This window comes from Gracilinanus agilis, chromosome 3 (assembly GCF_016433145.1).
Source record: "Gracilinanus agilis isolate LMUSP501 chromosome 3, AgileGrace, whole genome shotgun sequence".
Taxonomy (NCBI): Eukaryota; Metazoa; Chordata; class Mammalia; order Didelphimorphia; family Didelphidae; genus Gracilinanus; species Gracilinanus agilis.
This window is the reverse complement of record NC_058132.1, coordinates 253,665,438-253,685,618: the sequence shown is the minus strand read 5'-3', so window position 1 is coordinate 253,685,618 and position 20,181 is coordinate 253,665,438. Positions and strand designations below refer to the sequence as shown.

The 20,181-nt window shown below is 34.3% G+C and overlaps 1 protein-coding gene across 1 annotated transcript; it reads left to right on the top strand.

Moving 5' to 3' along the window:
• Positions 1-2,160: 2,160 nt before the first annotated feature.
• Positions 2,161-19,693, top strand: KLHL41 (kelch like family member 41). The gene is made up of 6 exons (XM_044669811.1): positions 2,161-3,327; positions 7,389-7,546; positions 7,673-7,780; positions 12,922-13,107; positions 13,197-13,343; positions 18,099-19,693. The coding sequence occupies exons 1-6, from the start codon at positions 2,218-2,220 to the stop codon at positions 18,208-18,210; spliced, it is 1,821 nt and encodes a 606-aa protein (XP_044525746.1). The 5' UTR covers positions 2,161-2,217; the 3' UTR covers positions 18,211-19,693.
• Positions 19,694-20,181: the final 488 nt, after the last annotated feature.

Sequence of the window (20,181 nt, the reverse complement as noted above, 5' to 3'; positions counted from 1 at the left end):
TATAATGGAAAGAGTACTAGCTTTGGGTGAGCAGTATCTGGATTTGAATCTCAGCTCTGCTACTTACTACTTACCATGACCAAATGCTGGGATCTTATTTTCCTTATCTGCAAAAGGACTGTGTTACACTGATCTCTATTGTCCTTTCCAACTAGAGATACTATGAATCAGAAAATTAGAGCTTTCAACAAGTTTAATTGTGTTGCTACACAGTTTCAAGTATAAGGCTCTTTAATATTAATTATTACTATTTTTACTCCCTAATTTGGGTTTTGTTTTGTTTTGTTTTTGTAAAAGGAAATTTTAAAATTCCAGGATGATATAAATCAGCCTTTACTTTAAATTTTGAGTACTATTAAGGCCAGTTTCTCAATAGATATTTGTTTAATACTTTGTTGAAATAAAATATTTGTTTTACCATTTTATTGCTACAATGTTTCCCTAACATTCTCCTTGTTTTTTACTATGGTTTATAGGATAACTTTCAATTCCCAGTTAGTTGTACGTTTAATGAGAAGCTTGTGCTAAGTACTACTACTCAAGCTTAACAAAGGGTTAAGAAAACAATTTATGTTCAGAATTTTAAAATTTATTAGGAAATAGTATCAGTTTTAAGAGAGGTACCATTGTAAAAAATTGCCTGTAACTTTTTAAAAAATAAATTCAGTAATATCTATTCTCTGTTACAGTGTAAAAATGTAATGCCAACTTAATCACTGAATTATATTTGTTATATGTCATACACAAAGAAGCTACTCTAAAAATTGCTTAGTTTTAAGGTCTAGTCTGAAATGGATCATATCATAGGATTTTCATCTGACTCATTAAGACCTTTCAAATATTAGGTGTTAGTATGACTCAATAAATGACTCATTTATTGTTTAAAGGGAAGGGGGGAGCAGCTGTTATATGTTTTCTAGTGAGATAAAACCTTCAGTAGTGTCTATAAATGGATGAGTTGATCTTTCCTTTCAGCTGTTATTTTAGCAGCTGACAGCACTATGGACTTCATTATGATGTAAAATATAAGAAAACTGTTATCCATTTGTAGCTGCGTTAGAGTTTGCAAAATTTGGATTTAGTGATTTGTAATATGTACAAATTCAAATAGAATTTGAAATTACAGTATATGTAAAGCACAACCAATTTCAGAAAGTCTTGAAAATGCAATACAAATAGAAATAGTCAAAACATTTCCACAATAACTATATAAATTGAGGTCTTGCTATTTATAATGGTTTTACTTTATAGAAAAATTTTTAAGTTGAATCATTTATAGTCTAATATATTTTCCCAAAACGGTTGTTTGCTTTAGAAAAATGACTTTCAAATTGTATTTGTGATCATGACTATATTCTGTACAATATTCAAATGAGTATAAAGTTTCTGTAATGACTTTGGATGAAATGCTTTTATCTTTTTAACTTTTTATAAAAACATTTTCAACATTTGTAAACTATTTGATTATCCTTATTTATAAATATTCCATGTAAATCAAAAGTAATTCAGAATATTATAGGAGAAAGGAGGCAGTGATTTCTGTGCATCATTTGGATTACAATGAAGTTGGGTCTTTAAAATTATTTTAAGGATTTAATTTTAAAATTATATGTAATAATTTCCTTTCTTTTAGAAGAAAAAATTATACTATTTCAACAGAAATGTGGAAAAAATGTTATGAAATGTTTCCTCATGTTACCTTATTTCTAAGAATATGTGAATATATAAATGAGATCAAAGTTTAAAGTAGCTGACTGATAAAGACATATCTCATTCTTCTATGACTGATGCATCATTAATTCAAAGGGCTAGCCAGTTTCCCTGGTAAACACATTTTTGAAGAATGACTCATTTTTATAATACTCCCATATGTAGACAGTTTTTCTTCTTTTCCCTATACATCTATTTGCTAATACTTTATATACTTTGTCCTTCCACTTAATTTAAAGGTCTTGTTTTAGGGCTATTTCCTTAGTGACTAAAAGTTCCAGTTGCTTCTTTCAATCTATAACAGCTGCAAGAATAACCCTTCTTTCTAAACTAGCCATCCTAAATTCCAGTTGTGAGAGTGGGTATCTATATTTAGCTAGCAGGATTAAATTGCAAAGGCTTCAAGCTAAGCAAAGCACATTGATCTGCCTTTTTTACAGCTAGACCTGTGTGCTGCACGGAGCTACGGCCTTCAGTTTCCCCTTCCTTACCCAGGTTACACACAAAATGGATTCCCAGCGGGAACTCGCAGAGGAACTGCGGCTTTACCAATCCACCCTTCTTCAGGATGGTCTAAAAGATCTCCTGGATGAGAAAAAATTCGTCGATTGCACCCTAAAAGCAGGTGACAAAAGTCTTCCTTGCCACCGACTGATTTTGTCAGCTTGTAGCCCTTATTTCCGTGAGTATTTCTTATCTGAAATTGATGAGGAGAAAAAAAAGGAGGTAGTACTAGATAATGTGGACCCTGCCATACTGGATTTAATCATCAAATACCTTTATTCAGCCAGTATTGATCTCAATGATACAAATGTGCAAGATATTTTTGCCTTGGCTAGCCGCTTTCAGATCCCCTCAGTGTTCACTGTCTGCGTTTCCTATCTTCAGAAAAGACTTGCTCCTGGTAACTGTCTAGCCATCCTGAGATTAGGTCTTCTTCTTGACTGCCCAAGACTTGCGATATCTGCTCGTGAATTTGTATCTGACCGCTTTGTACAGATTTGCAAGGAAGAGGACTTTATGCAACTTTCCCCACAGGAACTGATCTCAGTTATTTCAAATGACAGCTTAAATGTAGAAAAGGAAGAAGCAGTGTTTGAAGCAGTTATGAAATGGATCCGAACAGACAAAGAAAACAGGGTAAAAAATCTTGGAGAAGTATTTGATTGTATCCGTTTTCGGCTTATGACAGAAAAATATTTCAAAGATCATGTTGAAAAAGATGATATAATTAAAAGCAATCCTGACCTTCAGAAAAAAATCAAAGTTCTAAAAGATGCTTTTGCAGGAAAACTCCCTGAGCCTAACAAAAATGCAGAGAAGACTGGTGCCAGTGAAGTGAATGGTGATGTGGGTGATGAAGATTTGCTTCCTGGGTACCTGAATGACATTCCAAGGCATGGAATGTTTGTCAAAGATCTCATTCTTTTGATTAACGACACGGCAGCAGTGGCTTATGATCCCACAGAAAATGAATGTTACCTGGCTGCACTGGCTGAGCAGATTCCCAGGAACCATTCCAGCATAGTCTCCAAACAAAATCAAGTATATGTTGTAGGAGGACTGTATGTAGATGAAGAAAACAAGGATCAGCCTCTACAGTCATACTTCTTTCAGGTAGAAACCTCTTTATTGCTGTAAAACTAGTGGCATACAGAGAAAGCTCAGTTATTCAGAAGCTAATGATCCAACTTGTGGATTATTCAGGCTTTTTGCTTGTTGTTGTTCCTCCTGTACTTTAAGAGCTCTTTAGTGTATTTACTAAAAGGTAGGCAGAAGCAAGAAGGAGAGGTGAAATCTTTAGTAATTATGGTTACTTTTTTGACATCTCATAAAAAGTTTCATAAGAAATGGGGTTGGAATTAATAGTTAAATGGTGTTTCAGTATTATCTATACACTGAAACAAATTAAAGTTAGATATATTGCCATATATGTTACACTAATGAACTGAAAAGTGGGTATAATTCTTTAATCTAGCTAACTTTTTTAATATGTACTGAAATATATCCTTATTAGCAAAATTAAATTTAGTCTGGTATGATTTTACTCCTGAAAGGTTGGTTAACACTTTTTTTTTAAGAAAAGTGATTTACATAATTCATATGATTAATTGGTCAGATGGTCATCTATCACCCCTAGATTCTATTAAATACTTTGGGGGGTGGGTCTGGAAAATCGATACTTTTCAAAGATGAAATTTCAGCCATTTTTTTTTTTTGGTATGGCTATTGCCAAAATTAAATCTCATTGTAAATAAATAGGTCTAGCTTACATATTTTCCATGTTTTAATTAATGATGTATTCTAGAAAAAGATATCAATCATGTGCATTTTAATTAAGCATATTTAGAATTCTTAATTTTCATAATATCATGGTATTTCCTAAGGGTTTGAACACCTCAATATTTTTATCTGTATCAATTTGACAACCTAATTTGTGAAACTAGAGAGTCTTCCAGTTTTATATACATATAGTTTGAGAAGCTTCTGACTGAAAAATCACTGATTTATATGAATTGTTGTATTTGATTTGAGGAGAGGTATTTACATATGATCAAAGAAGTTTTAAAATAAGTCAGTGGCTTATCAGCTTCAATCCTGCCAATTCCACAAATCTAGTTTATAAACTCATAAGAGTTTTTTAGCTTATGACTAATTGTGGCATAGAATGGATAGGCATTTGAGTTGGAATGACAAACTGTGTCAGAATAACATCCCAAAATGACATAGTGCTTATTAAAAAAACTAGCTTTAATTGTAATTATATAATGTCATAGTCACTTATTTTTAAATGCCTAAATAATATATTGTATATCTTTTCTTGATTTCCATAACTCCAGAGAAGTTCATTGTAAAATGAAACATTTAGTTCTAAGCCATACACAAGCCATACTCATGAGGTATCTGAATACAAGAAGAAAAACAATTAACCCCTAATTTTAAATTCAGCAATGACATCAATTTCAGAATGAGTAAATGCAGTGACTAAGGCTATAATCACACACAAAAGAATCTAATGAATTCACTGAATAACAAGAACAAAATTAAAGACCATTATTCCATGAAGAATAATTATATCTACATAGTAATTATCAAAAAATACTTGACTTTGCTAAAATTTTATTTCATAAAATATGCTTAATTTTATTTTAATATCTAGAAGTTGTTCCCATTTTCTTTTATTATAAAAATGGCAATATCTAACATTTATTACTTTGACATTTGCGAAGTTCTTTAGAGAAATTATTTCATTTGAACTTCACAATGGTTAGGTGATATGTACTACAACTGTTTTTAATCCTAGTTTTACAGCTGAGAAAATTGAGTTTCAGAGAGGTTAAGTGATACAACTAGTAAGTATCTGAGGCAAGAATTGAGCCAAATCTTTCCCAGACCTGGGAAATCCAGAATTTTTGTTCACTACTCTAGGCTGCTTCTAATATTCATTTTTTTGCCTGCTCTTTTGTTTTTTGCTATTAACAATTCTCATTTTTAGTTCTAGAAGCCTAATGACCCTTTTCATGCTGAAAGCAGTTATGAATAACTATTTCAGCTATGATCCCTAGCTCCCTGCCACCACCACTCTATGTCCAAAAAAGAAATGTGGTAGAACAGATTGTAATTAAAGAAAGGTTTGATCGAAACAGTTCCTTAACTAGTATTGCTAATTAGATTATTTGATTGAGGATTTGGGGTTTTGCATTCTATTATTTTAATATTTGTTTAAAACAACAGTTTTGGAGTAAATTAGTTCCTAAAATATAAACTACAAACAGTATTTTTTAGTTGGAGAATTTTTATACAAATGTACTAAACATATCCATAAAAATTACACATTCATAGAATTTAGAGTTGTAAGAATAGGACCTTCAGCATTACAAGGTCCAAACCCCTCATTTTAAGGATAAAAAAAGTGAAGATCTAGATATTAAGATTTTGGTGGAGGTCAAATAACTGAACTAAAACTGTGTGCCCAATACTCAGTATTCTTTTTTTTTTCTACCATACTGACTCCTTGGTCCAGGCATACAAAAATTAACTCAATGGCCTTGATCACAATCTAAATGTCATAATTACTAAGTGAAATGTGAGCCACATCAGTGCATATTAGTATTGAATTCATGTTCCAGTATTCAGTAGCATCATGCTCTATAACCAATTGAGTTAACTTGTCAGAACATAAATATGCATCCTGAGAGACAAAGAGATGTGTCTTTAAAGCCCAATCTACCTAACTCTCAGTTGTGACTGTGCAATGATTTATACCATTCAAAAATTAGAATTTAATTCTTTTGCTAAGTGGATACAGAAGGGAAAAAAGCCTGACAGTACTATTCTTTCCTTTAAAAAATGGCTTTTTATGTGCTTTAGTCTTATGAAACAAAAAGCAAAATCCTCAGATTGCCTCATTTTGATTCTGACCCTAACTAAATTAATATCATTCACTTTTATGCAAAGGAATAGAGAAGGTAATTTAGAACTGCAGATGTGGCTATAACAGAAAAAGTTACTTCCCTTTTAAAGCAGAAAGGAATATTTCAAATGACTTCAGATAACAGTCTTTAAGAAATTTAAATTCAACTGAGATTGACATGAGTTCACATCAATAAAACTACAAACAACATTTACGAAGTTAAAAGTGAGCACAAAACCTAAGAACGAAAAACTGTTGCTTAACTCGCCAGCTGTCCAATGAACTGAGCGATAGGTACAACTGGCATGGATATTGGCTTAAGAGAAATGCTAATTATAGCCAGGAGGATAAAAAAACTTTCAGAACTGATAAGTGCTGCTTGTGGCCCTTTGGCTCTTGGGTGCCTGTGATCATTCATATCCTTTAAGATGGTTCAATACTTCTTCCCCTTAAGATTCCACAGACATTTCTCATAATCTCATGTCTCCATAATTTTCTAATTATTCTCCTGTCTTAGAAGGAGAAGAAAGGAAAGGAACATTTATATAGCACCTACTACGTGCCAGGCAATACATTAAGCACTTTACAATTAATATTTTATTTGATCCTTGTGAACACAGTTAAGGAAACTGAGGCTAACATTGGTTAAGTAACTTGCCCAGGATCACATAGCTGTTCAAATCTGAAGCCAGATTCCTTTTTTTTCCTGACGACCTGACTCTAGACCCCTGCTCTATCTGCTGTGCCATGAAGGGCAGCATGGTGGAAATGGATTGAAACCTTGTTTAGTTGTGCCTCTGACACATACAGACTTTCTATACCTCAGTAAGTCAACTAACCAACCAGTGACTCCAGACAATACTGTAAGATTTTAAATTACAGAGTAGTGTCAGATCTGCATAGTAGAAAAGCTTTGTTCAACAAGTCTAGTCCAATTTTTAAAAGAAACTAAATGTTTTTATGCTAGAATAGCAAAGCATAATTTTTAAAATTTGGAAAAGGTAAAGGATAACCTTAAATATAGTTAGTGATACTGCTAGATTTTGTTTCCTTTGGGTCCTAAAGATGAACCTGTTGATATTAGTTACTAGAGTTAAATATGCCTTTAGGTTTTTTTAATAATTCATAAACATAATGCTATCCCTTTATATTTTGGGTATAATTTTTTTTATAATTTTGAATGTGTTAATATACTGTAAAATGTATAGCCTTGAATTGAGTACTTTCATTACCCACCTCTATAACCTTATTGTTATTTTTCCAGTTTGATAATGTAGCAGCTGAATGGATTGGACTTCCTCCTCTTCCATCAGCCAGGTGTCTCTTTGGTCTGGGAGAAGCAGATGACAAAATCTACGTAGTTGCTGGCAAAGATCTTCAGACAGAGGCTTCACTAGATTCAGTTTTATGCTTTGATCCTGTGTAAGTTGGTATTCCATTCATTTTCACAAAGTATTCAAGTGTTTATTGAGTGTCTATTATACATTCATTTTTTAAAACCTGTATTTAATGAAAGTACATATATCCTCTCACCTTCTAATTACATAGGGCTATAAAATGGAATGAAGTAAAAAAGCTTCCTATCAAAGTCTACGGCCATAATGTTGTTTCACATAATGGAATGATATATTGTCTAGGAGGAAAGACAGATGACAAGTAAGTACTCTAAAATTTATTTATAAATTATACAGTGAGCAGTATTACGAAATAATCTTCCTTTCTTTTTTTTTTATTTTTATTTTTTTAAACTCTTACCTTCGGTCTTAGAGTCAATACTGTGTATTGGCTCCAAGGTAGAAGAGTGGTAAGGGCTAGGCAATGGGGGTCAAGTGACTTGCCCAGGGTCACACAGCTGGGAAGTGTCTGAGGCCAGATTTGAACCTAGGACCTCCCATCTCTAGGCCTGTCTCTATTAAAATTTAACATTTTCTAGAGCAAATTGAATAGAACCTAATTAAAATACTGAAAAAAGGGTAAAAAAACACCATTTGAATCTTTCATGTTATGAGAGGATTTTACATGATATGAATTAGAATGCTCTATGTCTAATCTCTGATATATTGAACTGTTTTCCGTCTAATTATTCTTTAAAAAAAAACAGAATTTAACTATTTCACATAACTATAGATAAATGATTTGACTAAATAGTATTTCAAATGTTGTTAATACAGCTGATTTGGGTTATATGTTGGTAAGAGATCACATTCTCTCACCAACATGTAACCAAAAGGCCAGGGGACTTTTACTGGAATAAACGCAGTCATGAGAATTTAGTATAATATTTCAAGGTATTTTTTTCAGTTTAGCCATGAGTATGTTTTTCAGTTTGATTTTGTTTTAACCAGTGATGCCACTGATTATAATGTCCAGGTATCAGAAATCTATAGTTATTGGCTTGCTTGACTCAGGAAATTTAAATAGGGTGTTATATCATGTTTAACTTTGACTCTAATTCTAATATAAATTGTGAGCATCTTGAAGCTACTTGAACAACAGAATCATGAGAAAAAGGACAAAAGGGAAGAAAAACTGACTCAGATTATCACCAGATAGGAGTCAGGCATTTGTCCACAACTTAGTATTCTTAGAAAAGTGGAGTCATAGGATGTGATGCAGAAGGGATTTTAGTGGTCATCTAGTCCAACACTTTTGATTTTACAGACAAGAAAATCAAGGTCTAGAAAGGTGACATAGCTTTCTCAAGCTTAGCAACATAGTAATTAATAGAGCTGGCAGCTGAACCCATGACTCTAAGCCACAGTGCTTTCCCATAAACCATACTGCCCCACAGAGGGAAGGAACAGTGCCTGTTTTTTGGTACTGACAACTAAGCCTCAGAAATATTTTCTATCATCCATCAAAGATGACAAATGTGCACAGAGCATTCCATTAAAAAGCCTCAAAGTAACACTTTGTCTCCTATCAAAAGATCCCATCCACATACAAATGCAATTTATTGGAATTGTGATGTCTTATTTAGTACTAGCTAAGTGGTCTAACTAACTTCTTTAAGGGAAAGTAGATCATGAGCTCCACTAGGGAGGTTTATTCCTTATAGTATTTTTCTGGTAACAGACTGAATGAAAAAGTGGCAGGCATATAGTACCATGACTTGCAAAAACATTGTAAGCTTGCCAAATAATTTAAATATCTTCCTTTGGTTACTATTCATTAATGGTTAGGAAATTATCATATCACTGTGACATGATATACTTAAGAATATGGGGAAAATATAGCCTTGCTTAACAAATGCCAAAGGCAAGTCATTTGAAATGAGAGTTTCTAAAAGGAGATAACAGATTACACTAGTCACTTTCATGAAACTTGAAGAAATTTAATATCTTTGCTATCATCTCTAAAATTTTTAGGTTGAATGATATTCCTAGGTAGGTATTAGCAGCAATGCTTATTTGGACTCTTATTGCCCAAAGACAATTCAGAACTAAAGAAGAAAAGCTTTTTTTCTGGGGGAGAAATTGAGATTCTCCTTGTTACAAAACATATTTTGTAAATCTATGCTTTAACAAATCTATTATCTAATATCAGTATGCATCCTCCCTCTAATAATTGGTGCAGATAGATTCTGCACCTTGTCCATTCTTTTCCAGAAAAATAACAAGGGCTCCATGTCAGCATTTATGCTGATGGTGTCTCATTTCTGATGTAGTTAACCTACCTCTTTTTTAGGTCTTATATATTTTGGGAGGCAACTGAATATAGTAAAAATAGCATTGCATTTTTAGTCAGAAGACCCAGGTTCTGATCCTTATTCTTTCCTTGAAAAACTCTAGGTCTCAGTTTCCTCATCTGTAAAATGAGGTTTAGACTAGATGATTTCTATCCAAGTTATCTTTCCACTTCTAAAATCATTTCTTGCACTAATAAGATAATGCAGTACCCATATTCATCTTTCTGTTGATATATATTTTTTACATATATATATTCACACATAGATGTGTATATCTGTATTACTTTTATTTTGAGTCCTCAAACATAATTATGTTTCATGGGGGCAGCTGGGTGGCTCAGTGGATTGAGAGCTAGACCTAGAGACAGGAGGTCCTATCAACTCAGGCCTCAGACACTTCCTAGCTGTTTGACCCTGGGCAAGTCACTTAATCCCCACTGCCTAGCCCTTACCACTCTTCTGCCATAGAACCAATACAAAGTATTGAATCTAAGATGGAAAGTAAAGGTTTCACAAAAAATAAAAATAAAAATAAAAATAAATAATTATGTTTCATGATTATCAGATATATAGTGTCAGCAGGAGAATATTGGTTTTAAAAGAGGTGTCTTTGTAATGAAATCATGATTCCATTGAAGTATAGTCAGAGTTTCACTGAAGTACTATGGCGGCATCTAATAATTAATTTCTAAAATTATAAAACATCAAATGATATGCTTCAGGGAATAAGATCATTTTTTGTCAGCATTCAAAAAAAAAAGCAGTAGAAAAATCACAGCCCTCTCCTAAGTTACTTATTAACAACTTGTTAGCTATTGTTATATTCAATAATCTGGGAAGAGATGGATGCCACCTTGACTGACAGGGATGGCAGTTGAAAGACTCTGAATGTTCCCAGGTCCCATGAGCCAGGGGTTGACCTCACGGTATAAATACCCCTCATAGCCACTTTGGGAGAGGTCTCTGGACTGAGAAGTCTCTGGTCTCTGAAGTCTCTGGACTCAGAGGCTGAGAACTGGAGATCACAGATCTCTGCCAACCTCTGTGGTTCAATCTGGGCAGTGGGTGGCTGGAAGGGAGGTTTGAAAGGTGGTTGAAGGGTTGCTGGGTGGCTTAAGAAGAAGAGGGTAGGAATAAACCTGAATCCATTTCCTGATAGACTGTGAAAGCTAGTGAATCACCAACACTGATGATAAGAGAGCTGAGAGAATAAAGACCATCAATACATCTGTAGCAATAGCCTCCTTTTTCTCTGGCTTGGCTGTGGCCAGGTCTGGCCGGCCAGAGATAGAGGAGAGGTGAGATCTCCAGCTTCCACCTGATCAATAACCTGCAGTCCTGATTGTTAATTAGTCTATAGATAATAGATCAATAAGGTTTCCAATCCCCAATCCTTGACCTTGTTATCCTTTCCCTATTTATAGATAAAAGAGTGTTCAACAACAAGTACCTTCCTGAGTGGTCTTTCTATCACGGCCCTTGGGAAGGGAGTCAAACGCAGTCAGATCCTGAATGTTATCCAAGGCAGATCAATAGCCCAATACTAGTTTATCCAACCCCAGGTTAGACCTGGAAAGGTTACCCATCTATCTAACCTTTTGAGGGTCCTACTTTGGGCAGCTGTTAGAGAGAAGGGAATAACTTACAACAGCAGCAGGGTGACAGGAATAGGTGTTCCTCCCACCAACTACAGCTAAGGAGATCATAGATAGATACACATCATCACCATCATTATACATCTATATCTCCCTTGTACCCTATATTCCTATAACACTATCTACAGTCCCAATGTTGTTTAAAAAACACATGGATGTTAAAACCAGTGGAAATGTGCGTTGGCTATGGGGGGGGGGAGGGTGGAAGGGGGGTGAAGGGGGAAGTAAAAACACGAATCATGGAACCATGAAAAATTTTTCTAAATTAATAAAATATTTAAATCGAAAAAAAATAATAAAATGTGCAAGCACATAAAAAAAAAAAAACCACTGATGTGGGGGCATCTAGGTGGTTCAATCGTTTGAGAGCCAAGCCTAGAGACATGAGGTCCGAGATTCAGATCTGGCCTCAGACACTTCCTTAGCTATATGACCCTAGGCAAGTCACTTAACCCAATTGCCCAGCTCTTACTGCTCTTCTGCCTTGGAACCAACACACAATATTGAGTCTAAGATGGAAGGTAAGGGTTGTTTTTTTTTTAAGTGGAAAAAAAAATTTAAACACATGGATGCAGCACATAGAATACACTTAAATGAGATATCTGGATAATCTGCTCCTTTGCAAGTATAATCACAAAATATGGCAATACCCAACTTAAACTTTTTTTTTTGTTTTCCTGAAAAAACTCTATTCTCTTTTTAAAATTTCTTAAATTTTGATTTTTTACCAATTACACATAACAAATTTCCACACAAGTTTTCCTAAGTTATATAATTGAACTTATCTCACTCACTCCCTTCCTCTCCCCCTGCTAGAGCTGGCAGGCGATTCAATCTGGGTTATACATGTATTATCATGCAAAACATATTTCCATATTCATTTTTATGAGTAATCTTATAAAACCAAAACTCCAAAACAAAAACCCAAATAAGCAATTGAAAAATCGTATGCTTTTATCAGCACTCTGACTCCAGCAGTTCCTTCTCTGGAGATGGGTAGCATTCCTTGTCCTAAATTCCTCAGAATTGTTCTGGATCATTGTATTGCCAAAAGTAGCTAAGTCTATCACAGTTGATCATTCCATATTATTGCGGTTACTGTGTACAATGTTTTCCTGAGAAAAACCCTATTCTCCCTTGTGGGTAGAACAGATATGTGATTATTTCCACTGTGTACAACCAAGAGACCTTAATTGGGAAGGTCATTCCACAATCATCACTTTACTGGAGCGGCAAGGGAGATACAAGTGTGTCAGGGCTTATTCTTAACTGATGACCAAGTGACCTGCTTACAAATTAAGAACATTTTTGGAGAGCAGCATTGTAAATATTTGTCTGTATCCTCTTACCAAATACCAAGTTTCACATGAAAACTACCAAAAAGGTGAGCTCTTCAGCTGTCTTTTTAAAAAATCCAAGATACTGAATAATTTCATTTGTGTTCATGTTCACAGAAAATGTACAAATAGAGTATTTATTTACAATTCCAAAAAAGGAGACTGGAAAGATTTGGCCCCCATGAAAACTCCTCGTTCCATGTTTGGAGTGGCAATCCATAAAGGCAAAATTGTGATTGCAGGAGGTGTCACGGAAGATGGCCTATCAGCTTCAGTAGAAGCATTTGATCTTACTACCAATAAGTGAGTATGTTAGGACTTAGCAGTGCTCATAAGTTATTGTATGCTTTAAACTTCTGGCTAACATTGACTTTGTTTTTAATAACGCTTAGGTGGGAAGTGATGCCTGAATTCCCCCAAGAAAGAAGTTCTATCAGTTTAGTCAGTATGGCTGGATCTCTTTATGCCATTGGTGGGTTTGCTATGATTCAACTTGAGTCCCAGGAATTTGCACCCACTGAAGTCAATGACATATGGAAGTAAGTTGTGTACTCCAATTTTTCTGGCAGCATTCAACATGTGTTAAATCATCTAATTTTAATGAAAGGAAGAAATCATTTTTATATGATAGGATGTACAGATTCTCTCATCAAGTAAGCTATTCCTTTGTAGTAAGCTAAATATTCTCAGAGCCCAAATTAAACCTTTGGGCCACTAATCTGACAATAAGTTGTGATGTTGGTGTCTTAAAATACCTCCTTAGGAAACTGAAAGAGTTATGCTGTCTAAAATTGCTTAGCAGACAGCTGACATTTATATAGCACGTTATGCTTTGCAAAATGCTTTGTTACATATTTTCCTTTTTTTTTAAATTTTCAAAACTACCCTGTGAGGACATTATTGCTACATTTTATAGATGATAAAATTAAGATTTAGAGAGGCTTAGTCATACAATGTGTGCCAGGGTCAAGTGCTTGCAAATTTTCTTTATATTACGTCACTGAAAAACATTCTGTATTTGGCCTTTGGAGTATTCCATGAATTAAATTATGAATCTGATTTAAAGAACATTTCAATTAGATGAAGGTAGTAGATTTGGTCAACCAAAAGAAAAAAACATTTGAAAAAAGGAAAAAAAAGATTAGATGTCTGTAAATGCCATAGCAAGATATTTTGCTTTTAGACAGGAGGTTAGGTTTTTTATAAATTTGGCTTCCTCATATTACTCAACTAAATTTGTCACATTTCATGCCTGTGTCTGAGAAAAAAAATAATTCTGTGGGAAAAGTTAGGCATTTCGATTTCAAAGTTTTATATCAGTTTCTTATAGAGGCTGCTTTAAGGATTCTGTGAGTGATTGAACAAGTGCCCAGCAACAGAAAAATAGTCTAGGGGAGGTTTTGGTGCTATCAGAAATAGCAGAGACATGATAAGCGAAACTTAGATTTTAACCTTATGAGGTCACTTCCATGCTGCTACAAAATTCTGTCTGACCAAATCTTCTACCTTTAGATGGGCCTCATGTATCTTTTTTGCCTGGAAGGTTAGAAGAGGTTTGTTTATGTTACTCAAAACTAATACTAGTTCTTTCTGCGCATTGTCTCAGGAACTGCTGTCATTTTTCCTTTCTATCAGCTATGGAAGCCTGGCCCCTCAATTCCCATGTCCCGGTACCTTACAATTCAGTACTGAGCTTGAGCTACCTTTCAAATTGAGTTACATAAGTAAGGGCACTGGTAAGAATACAACATGAGCTTAACAGCAGGAGAGGACATATTATTTACTTAAACCAGCACAGACTTTACCTTAATTTGTTAAACTAGAAAGCTAACAGTCAAATAACTAAGACTAGGCCTGAGTTTCTTACATTCTTGGAGTAGACAAACTATGCAATCAATCAACAAGAGCTTCTGAAATGCCAGTTATGTTCCAGACACTGAAAATACAAATACTTTCACAGTGTTCATACTCTAATGAGGAGATTAAAGCATGTTTGTAAAAAGGTTATATACAAAATAAAAATACATGGGGGAGGGAGGTGGGACAAGCACTAACAATCAGGGAAAGTCTTTTGGAGAAGATGGCTTGAGCTGGGCCTTGAAGGAAACTTCAGGATACTGGGGCAGAGGTTAGGAGGGAAAGCATTCTAGGACTGAGGGACAGCTTCAGAGAAAGGAGATGGAATGTTACGTAGTACGGCCACAGTGCTGAATTGTGGAAGAATACTGTGAAATCAGCATGGATCTATAGGCCAGTATCAGATTATGAAGGCATTTAAAATGCCAGTTTCTTGGAAAATGGGAATAATAATAGTCCCTACCTCCCATAACTGATATAATCAAATGAGATATTTGTAAAATGCCTAGCACAGTGCCTGGCACAAAGTAAGTACTATATAAATGCTAGCTATTGTTGCTATTATTATGAGGCAAACAAAAGTATATTTTATCCTAAAGGCTGTATAGTGTTACTAAAGCCTCTTGAGGAGGGACTTGGTCAGACCCAGGCTTTAGCAATATCTGTTTGGCAGTGGAATAGAAGATGGCTTGAATGCAGGGAGGCCAGTTAGGAAGTATTACAGTACTCCAAGCAAGAGGGGAGATAAGACCCTTAACTAAGGGGTGGTTGTGGCATTAGGGGAGAAAAAAGGATCAGTGAGAGATATACTGGGAAAGTGGAATTATAGAACTTGCCAACTGTTTGGGATATGGGGAGTGAGGTGAGAAAGGAGAGTGAACACCTGAGGATGATTCCTAAATTGCAAACCTAAGTGACTGGAAGAATGATGGAAGCTTTGACAGAGACAGGGAACTTAGAGGGAGGTATGGAGTTAGGCAGAAATAACAATAATTGCTAATATTTATATAGCACTCTAAGGTTTACAAAGCACTTTTAACATTTGGTCCCTATGAGGTAGGTGCTATTATTATCCCACTTTACAGATGAGGAAACAGAAAGATTTATGTGGAATGTCCATGGTCACACTGCTAGTAAATGACTGAGATAAGATTCAGATTCAGGACTTCCTTCAACTCTACCTTCTATGCTACTATACATTAAACTAAGTTCTGGGGACACTACAAAGACAGAAGAAGAGAATAGGCCTGGATAATCAAATCCAAATGTATTTATAGAAAAAGAGGGCTCCAAGTTTTCCTTATGGCTCTGTTGTCATCATGCATAGGAATGGGACGCAGCTGATGATCCTGCAAGGGAGTTTCTAAAAAGGTCAAGAAGACAGGTAGGGTTGACTAAAATATGAAGCTTTCAGGAAAGGAGAGGAATACTTGGAGATATTCAGAAAAGTAAAAAGACTGCAATTAGCAAGGGGTGTGAGATAGAGCAGTACAGGAGGCAGGAGAAAGATAATAAGAGGATTGGAAGGGGGCTTTGGAAAAGTGATTAGGTAACTGAGGGTATGTTCCCATTGATGATATTGTAAGAAAATGCAGAAGGAGGGAAAACAAACTATCTTAAAACTCATGCCACATACAATGATCCTCACCAGGATCAGGGAAATAAAAGGCCAAGGAACCTTGAACATCATAGAGAAAGTATGAAAACTGAGCAAAAAGAATACCAAAAGTACCAAAAGGATAAACACTGTTCAAACATTGGGCAGGGAATAAAATGAGATCACTATAATTATAATCACTACATAATTTTTTTAATGAATAAAAGGGCAAAAGGGACCTTTCTGAAATATGTTTGGGACAGCAGATTTTTTATCTTAGACTAGTAATGACAATGGATATCCTTCAAGCTGACTTGTTCTAAAATGCCTAAGCTTATAATGATTAAAGCAGAGGAAAATGGCCACTTCTGAGCATTACATTTTAAACCTTGCTACTGAAAATACTGTAATTTCTCCACAATCTTGAATCAAAAATTTCCATCCCCTTGTTTTATCTTGAAATTGTTTAGAAAAAAATTTACCATATTTTATCAGCCACAGATAGAAAACAACCTAATTGGAAACTCCAATTACTTAAGCCTCATTTAACCTTAAACTTTCTGTTGCTTAAATATGTACACATTTCCCTTCAAGTATTAAAAGTATCCCTTAAGTTAATTTGTTGCCCCAGGTTCTGTACAATCTTTCAGTATGTCAATAATAAACTATCCACTGGTATCCAATGGTTAATTGTTTAAAGCTATCTTTAGAGAACACTGGGCACAAAATTTTGCTTGCATAAGGGGGAAGGAATTATTTATGATATGGCATGAAGATTTTCCTTATGGTCCTATTGACATCTGGGAATTGGTTTTTGAAACATTAAAGAAATTAAATCTACTGACGCATATCTTTTGTGAGCCCTGGCTAACTTTGCATCATTATAATTTCACATCTTTAGCTTAGGAAGCACTTTTAGACAGAGACCAGTTCTCAACTGACAGCAAATTCAAAAATCCAGGGAAAATCTTCAATAGTCAAAAACTATTTTAAGCAAAAAAGGGCAAATAATTTTTCAACTATGATCATATGAGCAGGATGAAAGAGGAGTTGAAATAGTTACTGAGATGATTAAAACCCATTATCTTTAGTAGTTAGAGGGCAAGTCTTGAAGTCAGAGAACTGAGATCAAATCCTGCCCCTGCCAATACAATCTATGCTGACAAGTCACCTAACCTCTTGCCACAGGCAATTCTCTAAGATAACAAGTTAGGTACAGTGCCAGTCTTTATGCATATGAGGAGTGAATTTCCATGCCAAGATGAAACCACCAGTTCAGATGAAAACCTTTACTCAGACATAACAGTTCTTTATTCAGATATTGGATAAATTGGTTACTTGGCTTTTATCTGTCGCAAGTCTTTGCCTACCTATTAAAGCTTAACAGGTAGGGATTGTTTCATTTATTGTATTTTTTTTTTTGCATCTAAGTATATAGCACAGTGCCTGGAATATAGATGTTTAATAAATGCTTGCTAGTTAATTGTTCAAATTAGGTACAATAGCAACAGATTCACATATGTTTCATATACTAGTGAGGTGTTATTTTTTCTGTTCCCTGTATATAGAAATATTCATGTTGATATGTTGAGTTTGTAATTTAAAAAAGAAAAGAAAAAAAACAGTTGGGATACAGTAGCAATAGATAATGCTTAAGCTTAAAACTATTAATTCAAGCATTTCAGGAAACAATAATATGTCACTCAAGTGGGCAAATGACCTCCTGTAAGGTTATTTGGGTAGAATCTTTGGTCCAGTTGTCCTCAAATAACAAGCCTTTAAAACAAGTTAGTTTCAAACACATATTAACTGATTTCAATCCCACCTCTCTCTTAAACAGGTACGAAGATGATAAAAAAGAATGGACTGGGATGCTGAAGGAGATTCGTTATGCCTCAGGAGCTAGTTGCCTGGCAACACGCTTCAATCTTTTCAAACTGTCTAAATTATAGACAAGAAAAGTGACAAAAATGTAATAGGTGGGAGTTTATGATTATGGATTTTTAATTTGTTGTGTTTTTAAAAGACTGTACAGAAATTTATATAGAAATCTATTGTTACAATGTCACTGTCTGAAATGTTGGCAACTTTTGTAGATAATAAATCAAAGTAAATATATTCTTAATGTAATAATCAGTCATCATAAAGGTTTCTAAAAAGAGATGAAAGATGAAATTCAATTTATACAATCTTGTTGGGTAATTTGTCTGATCCAATTGTCTGTAAAAAGATACAAAGTTTAAATTGTCTATGCCTATATAGCTATCATTTGCTTATTATCTGGCTACTTTTACATTCGTTTTCAATTACAATTGAAGTTGGAGAATGGACTGCGTGTATCTTTTTTTTTAACAACAAAAATTTCTTCCAGATCAAGTTAAAAATCAAGTAAAAAACCATTTCCTCAATACATCAAAATAACAAATTACTAATATTGTGTTTAATTAATAATGCAAAATTTCAGAAATAGATTTAGGAACTATAGTAAAGGATATTTTCATAATTTAATGAAAAAAGTTTTGAAGTAAAATAGTCACATTTAAGTGTTCTTTCTTTTCCCTATTTCTTTTTGCATGTCTGTGTACCCTGTTCCAATTTCCAACTTTCTTTGGTTTACCAGTAAACCAGTGATTTTATCTTTAAAAATTCAAAACCAGGAACTCTTAGTCTTGAAGCCCCAAGCAACTATAGGGAAATGGGGGGGGGGGGGAAGAGAACCAACAAGGAAACTGATTTATTTGTTAACCTACTGAATGGTGCATTTCTTGTTGGATTTTATCTGAATGGAAGGTCCCCTGTTTGGAAATATAAGGTAAAGAAAGCAGTAAAGAAAATAATACTATGATCTCTTCACAGAAGCTATGAAACCTCCAGGAGAGAAATTATGTCCAGGTCACTTTTAGTCTTGGACTATATGGAGTATGTACATTCCTCACTGCAATACCACACACACATACATACAAATCATCAAAAGATAAACACTCTTGCCATAATTACTTGTTCATTTACTCAATCTTATGTTGCTCTCCTAGAGATACTGGACTTCTCTACACAAGCCATTCATCAGAAATCTTGAAACAATTTTTTGAATGAGGCTGTGGCTACTTCTGAAAAACTATCAAATTTACTTCTTATTTTAGAGTAATTCAGTAATTTCCCCCAATGAGACAGAATGCTGACACTTTTTTGTTTATAAGATACTGAAATACTTTTGACTTCATTTGATACCTTAGTTTAGTTATCTAGCATTTGTCAATGGTCACATGTAAGAAAAACAATGTAATGTCAATTTAGGAACAAATGGATTAATTTAACTAGCATTCACTGTTTCTATCCAATAATAGCCCATGTGTAATTTTAAAAGATTTTTTTGTACTGGCTGCTTTAAAATCGGAGCAAAATTATTTTAAATGGCATTAAAATGGCATAGTAATATATTGGCCTGATGACTCTTAACTTTGTTCTGTTCTGAGTTTCATGTAATCATTTAAGTGTTTTAAAGGTGACATTTTAGCAAATCTTTGCTTTAGAAATCAAAATGAAAATTCAGACTGAAATGGTCACATAGAAAGGTGTAAAATATTGACGTTATTTTGACAATTAAGACAATGGTGTTAGTAAAATGTTTTAGATTACTATAACATTCAATAATATCTGGCCACTTGGAAAAGGAAATCATCATAGTTTAGTAGTACATATATTTGGGCAATATTGAGGAGAATATCTTTTCTATTGTTAATTTTAAACTGCCCCAAGATAAAGCCTGAACCTTTCTGACTTGAAGCAAATAAGAGTTGGTTATAAATCTCTAATATCAATATTTAGTGAGACCTGAGGAGCCAATAAACTCCCTGATTTCAAAGCCCTTAAAAAAAATATATGTGTGTGTGTGTGTGTATATATATATATATATATATGCATAT

What these genes read in the sequence shown, in the direction of transcription:
- KLHL41 (XM_044669811.1), top strand. Translation starts at nt 2,218, where the DNA reads ATGGATTCCCAGCGGGAACTCGCAGAGGAACTGCGGCTTTACCAATCC. An exon ending in TACAGTCATACTTCTTTCAG is followed by an intron (nt 3,328 to 7,388) that starts GTAGAAACCTCT and finishes TTATTTTTCCAG; the next exon opens with TTTGATAATGTAGCAGCTGA. An exon ending in TTTGATCTTACTACCAATAA is followed by an intron (nt 13,108 to 13,196) that starts GTGAGTATGTTA and finishes AATAACGCTTAG; the next exon opens with GTGGGAAGTGATGCCTGAAT.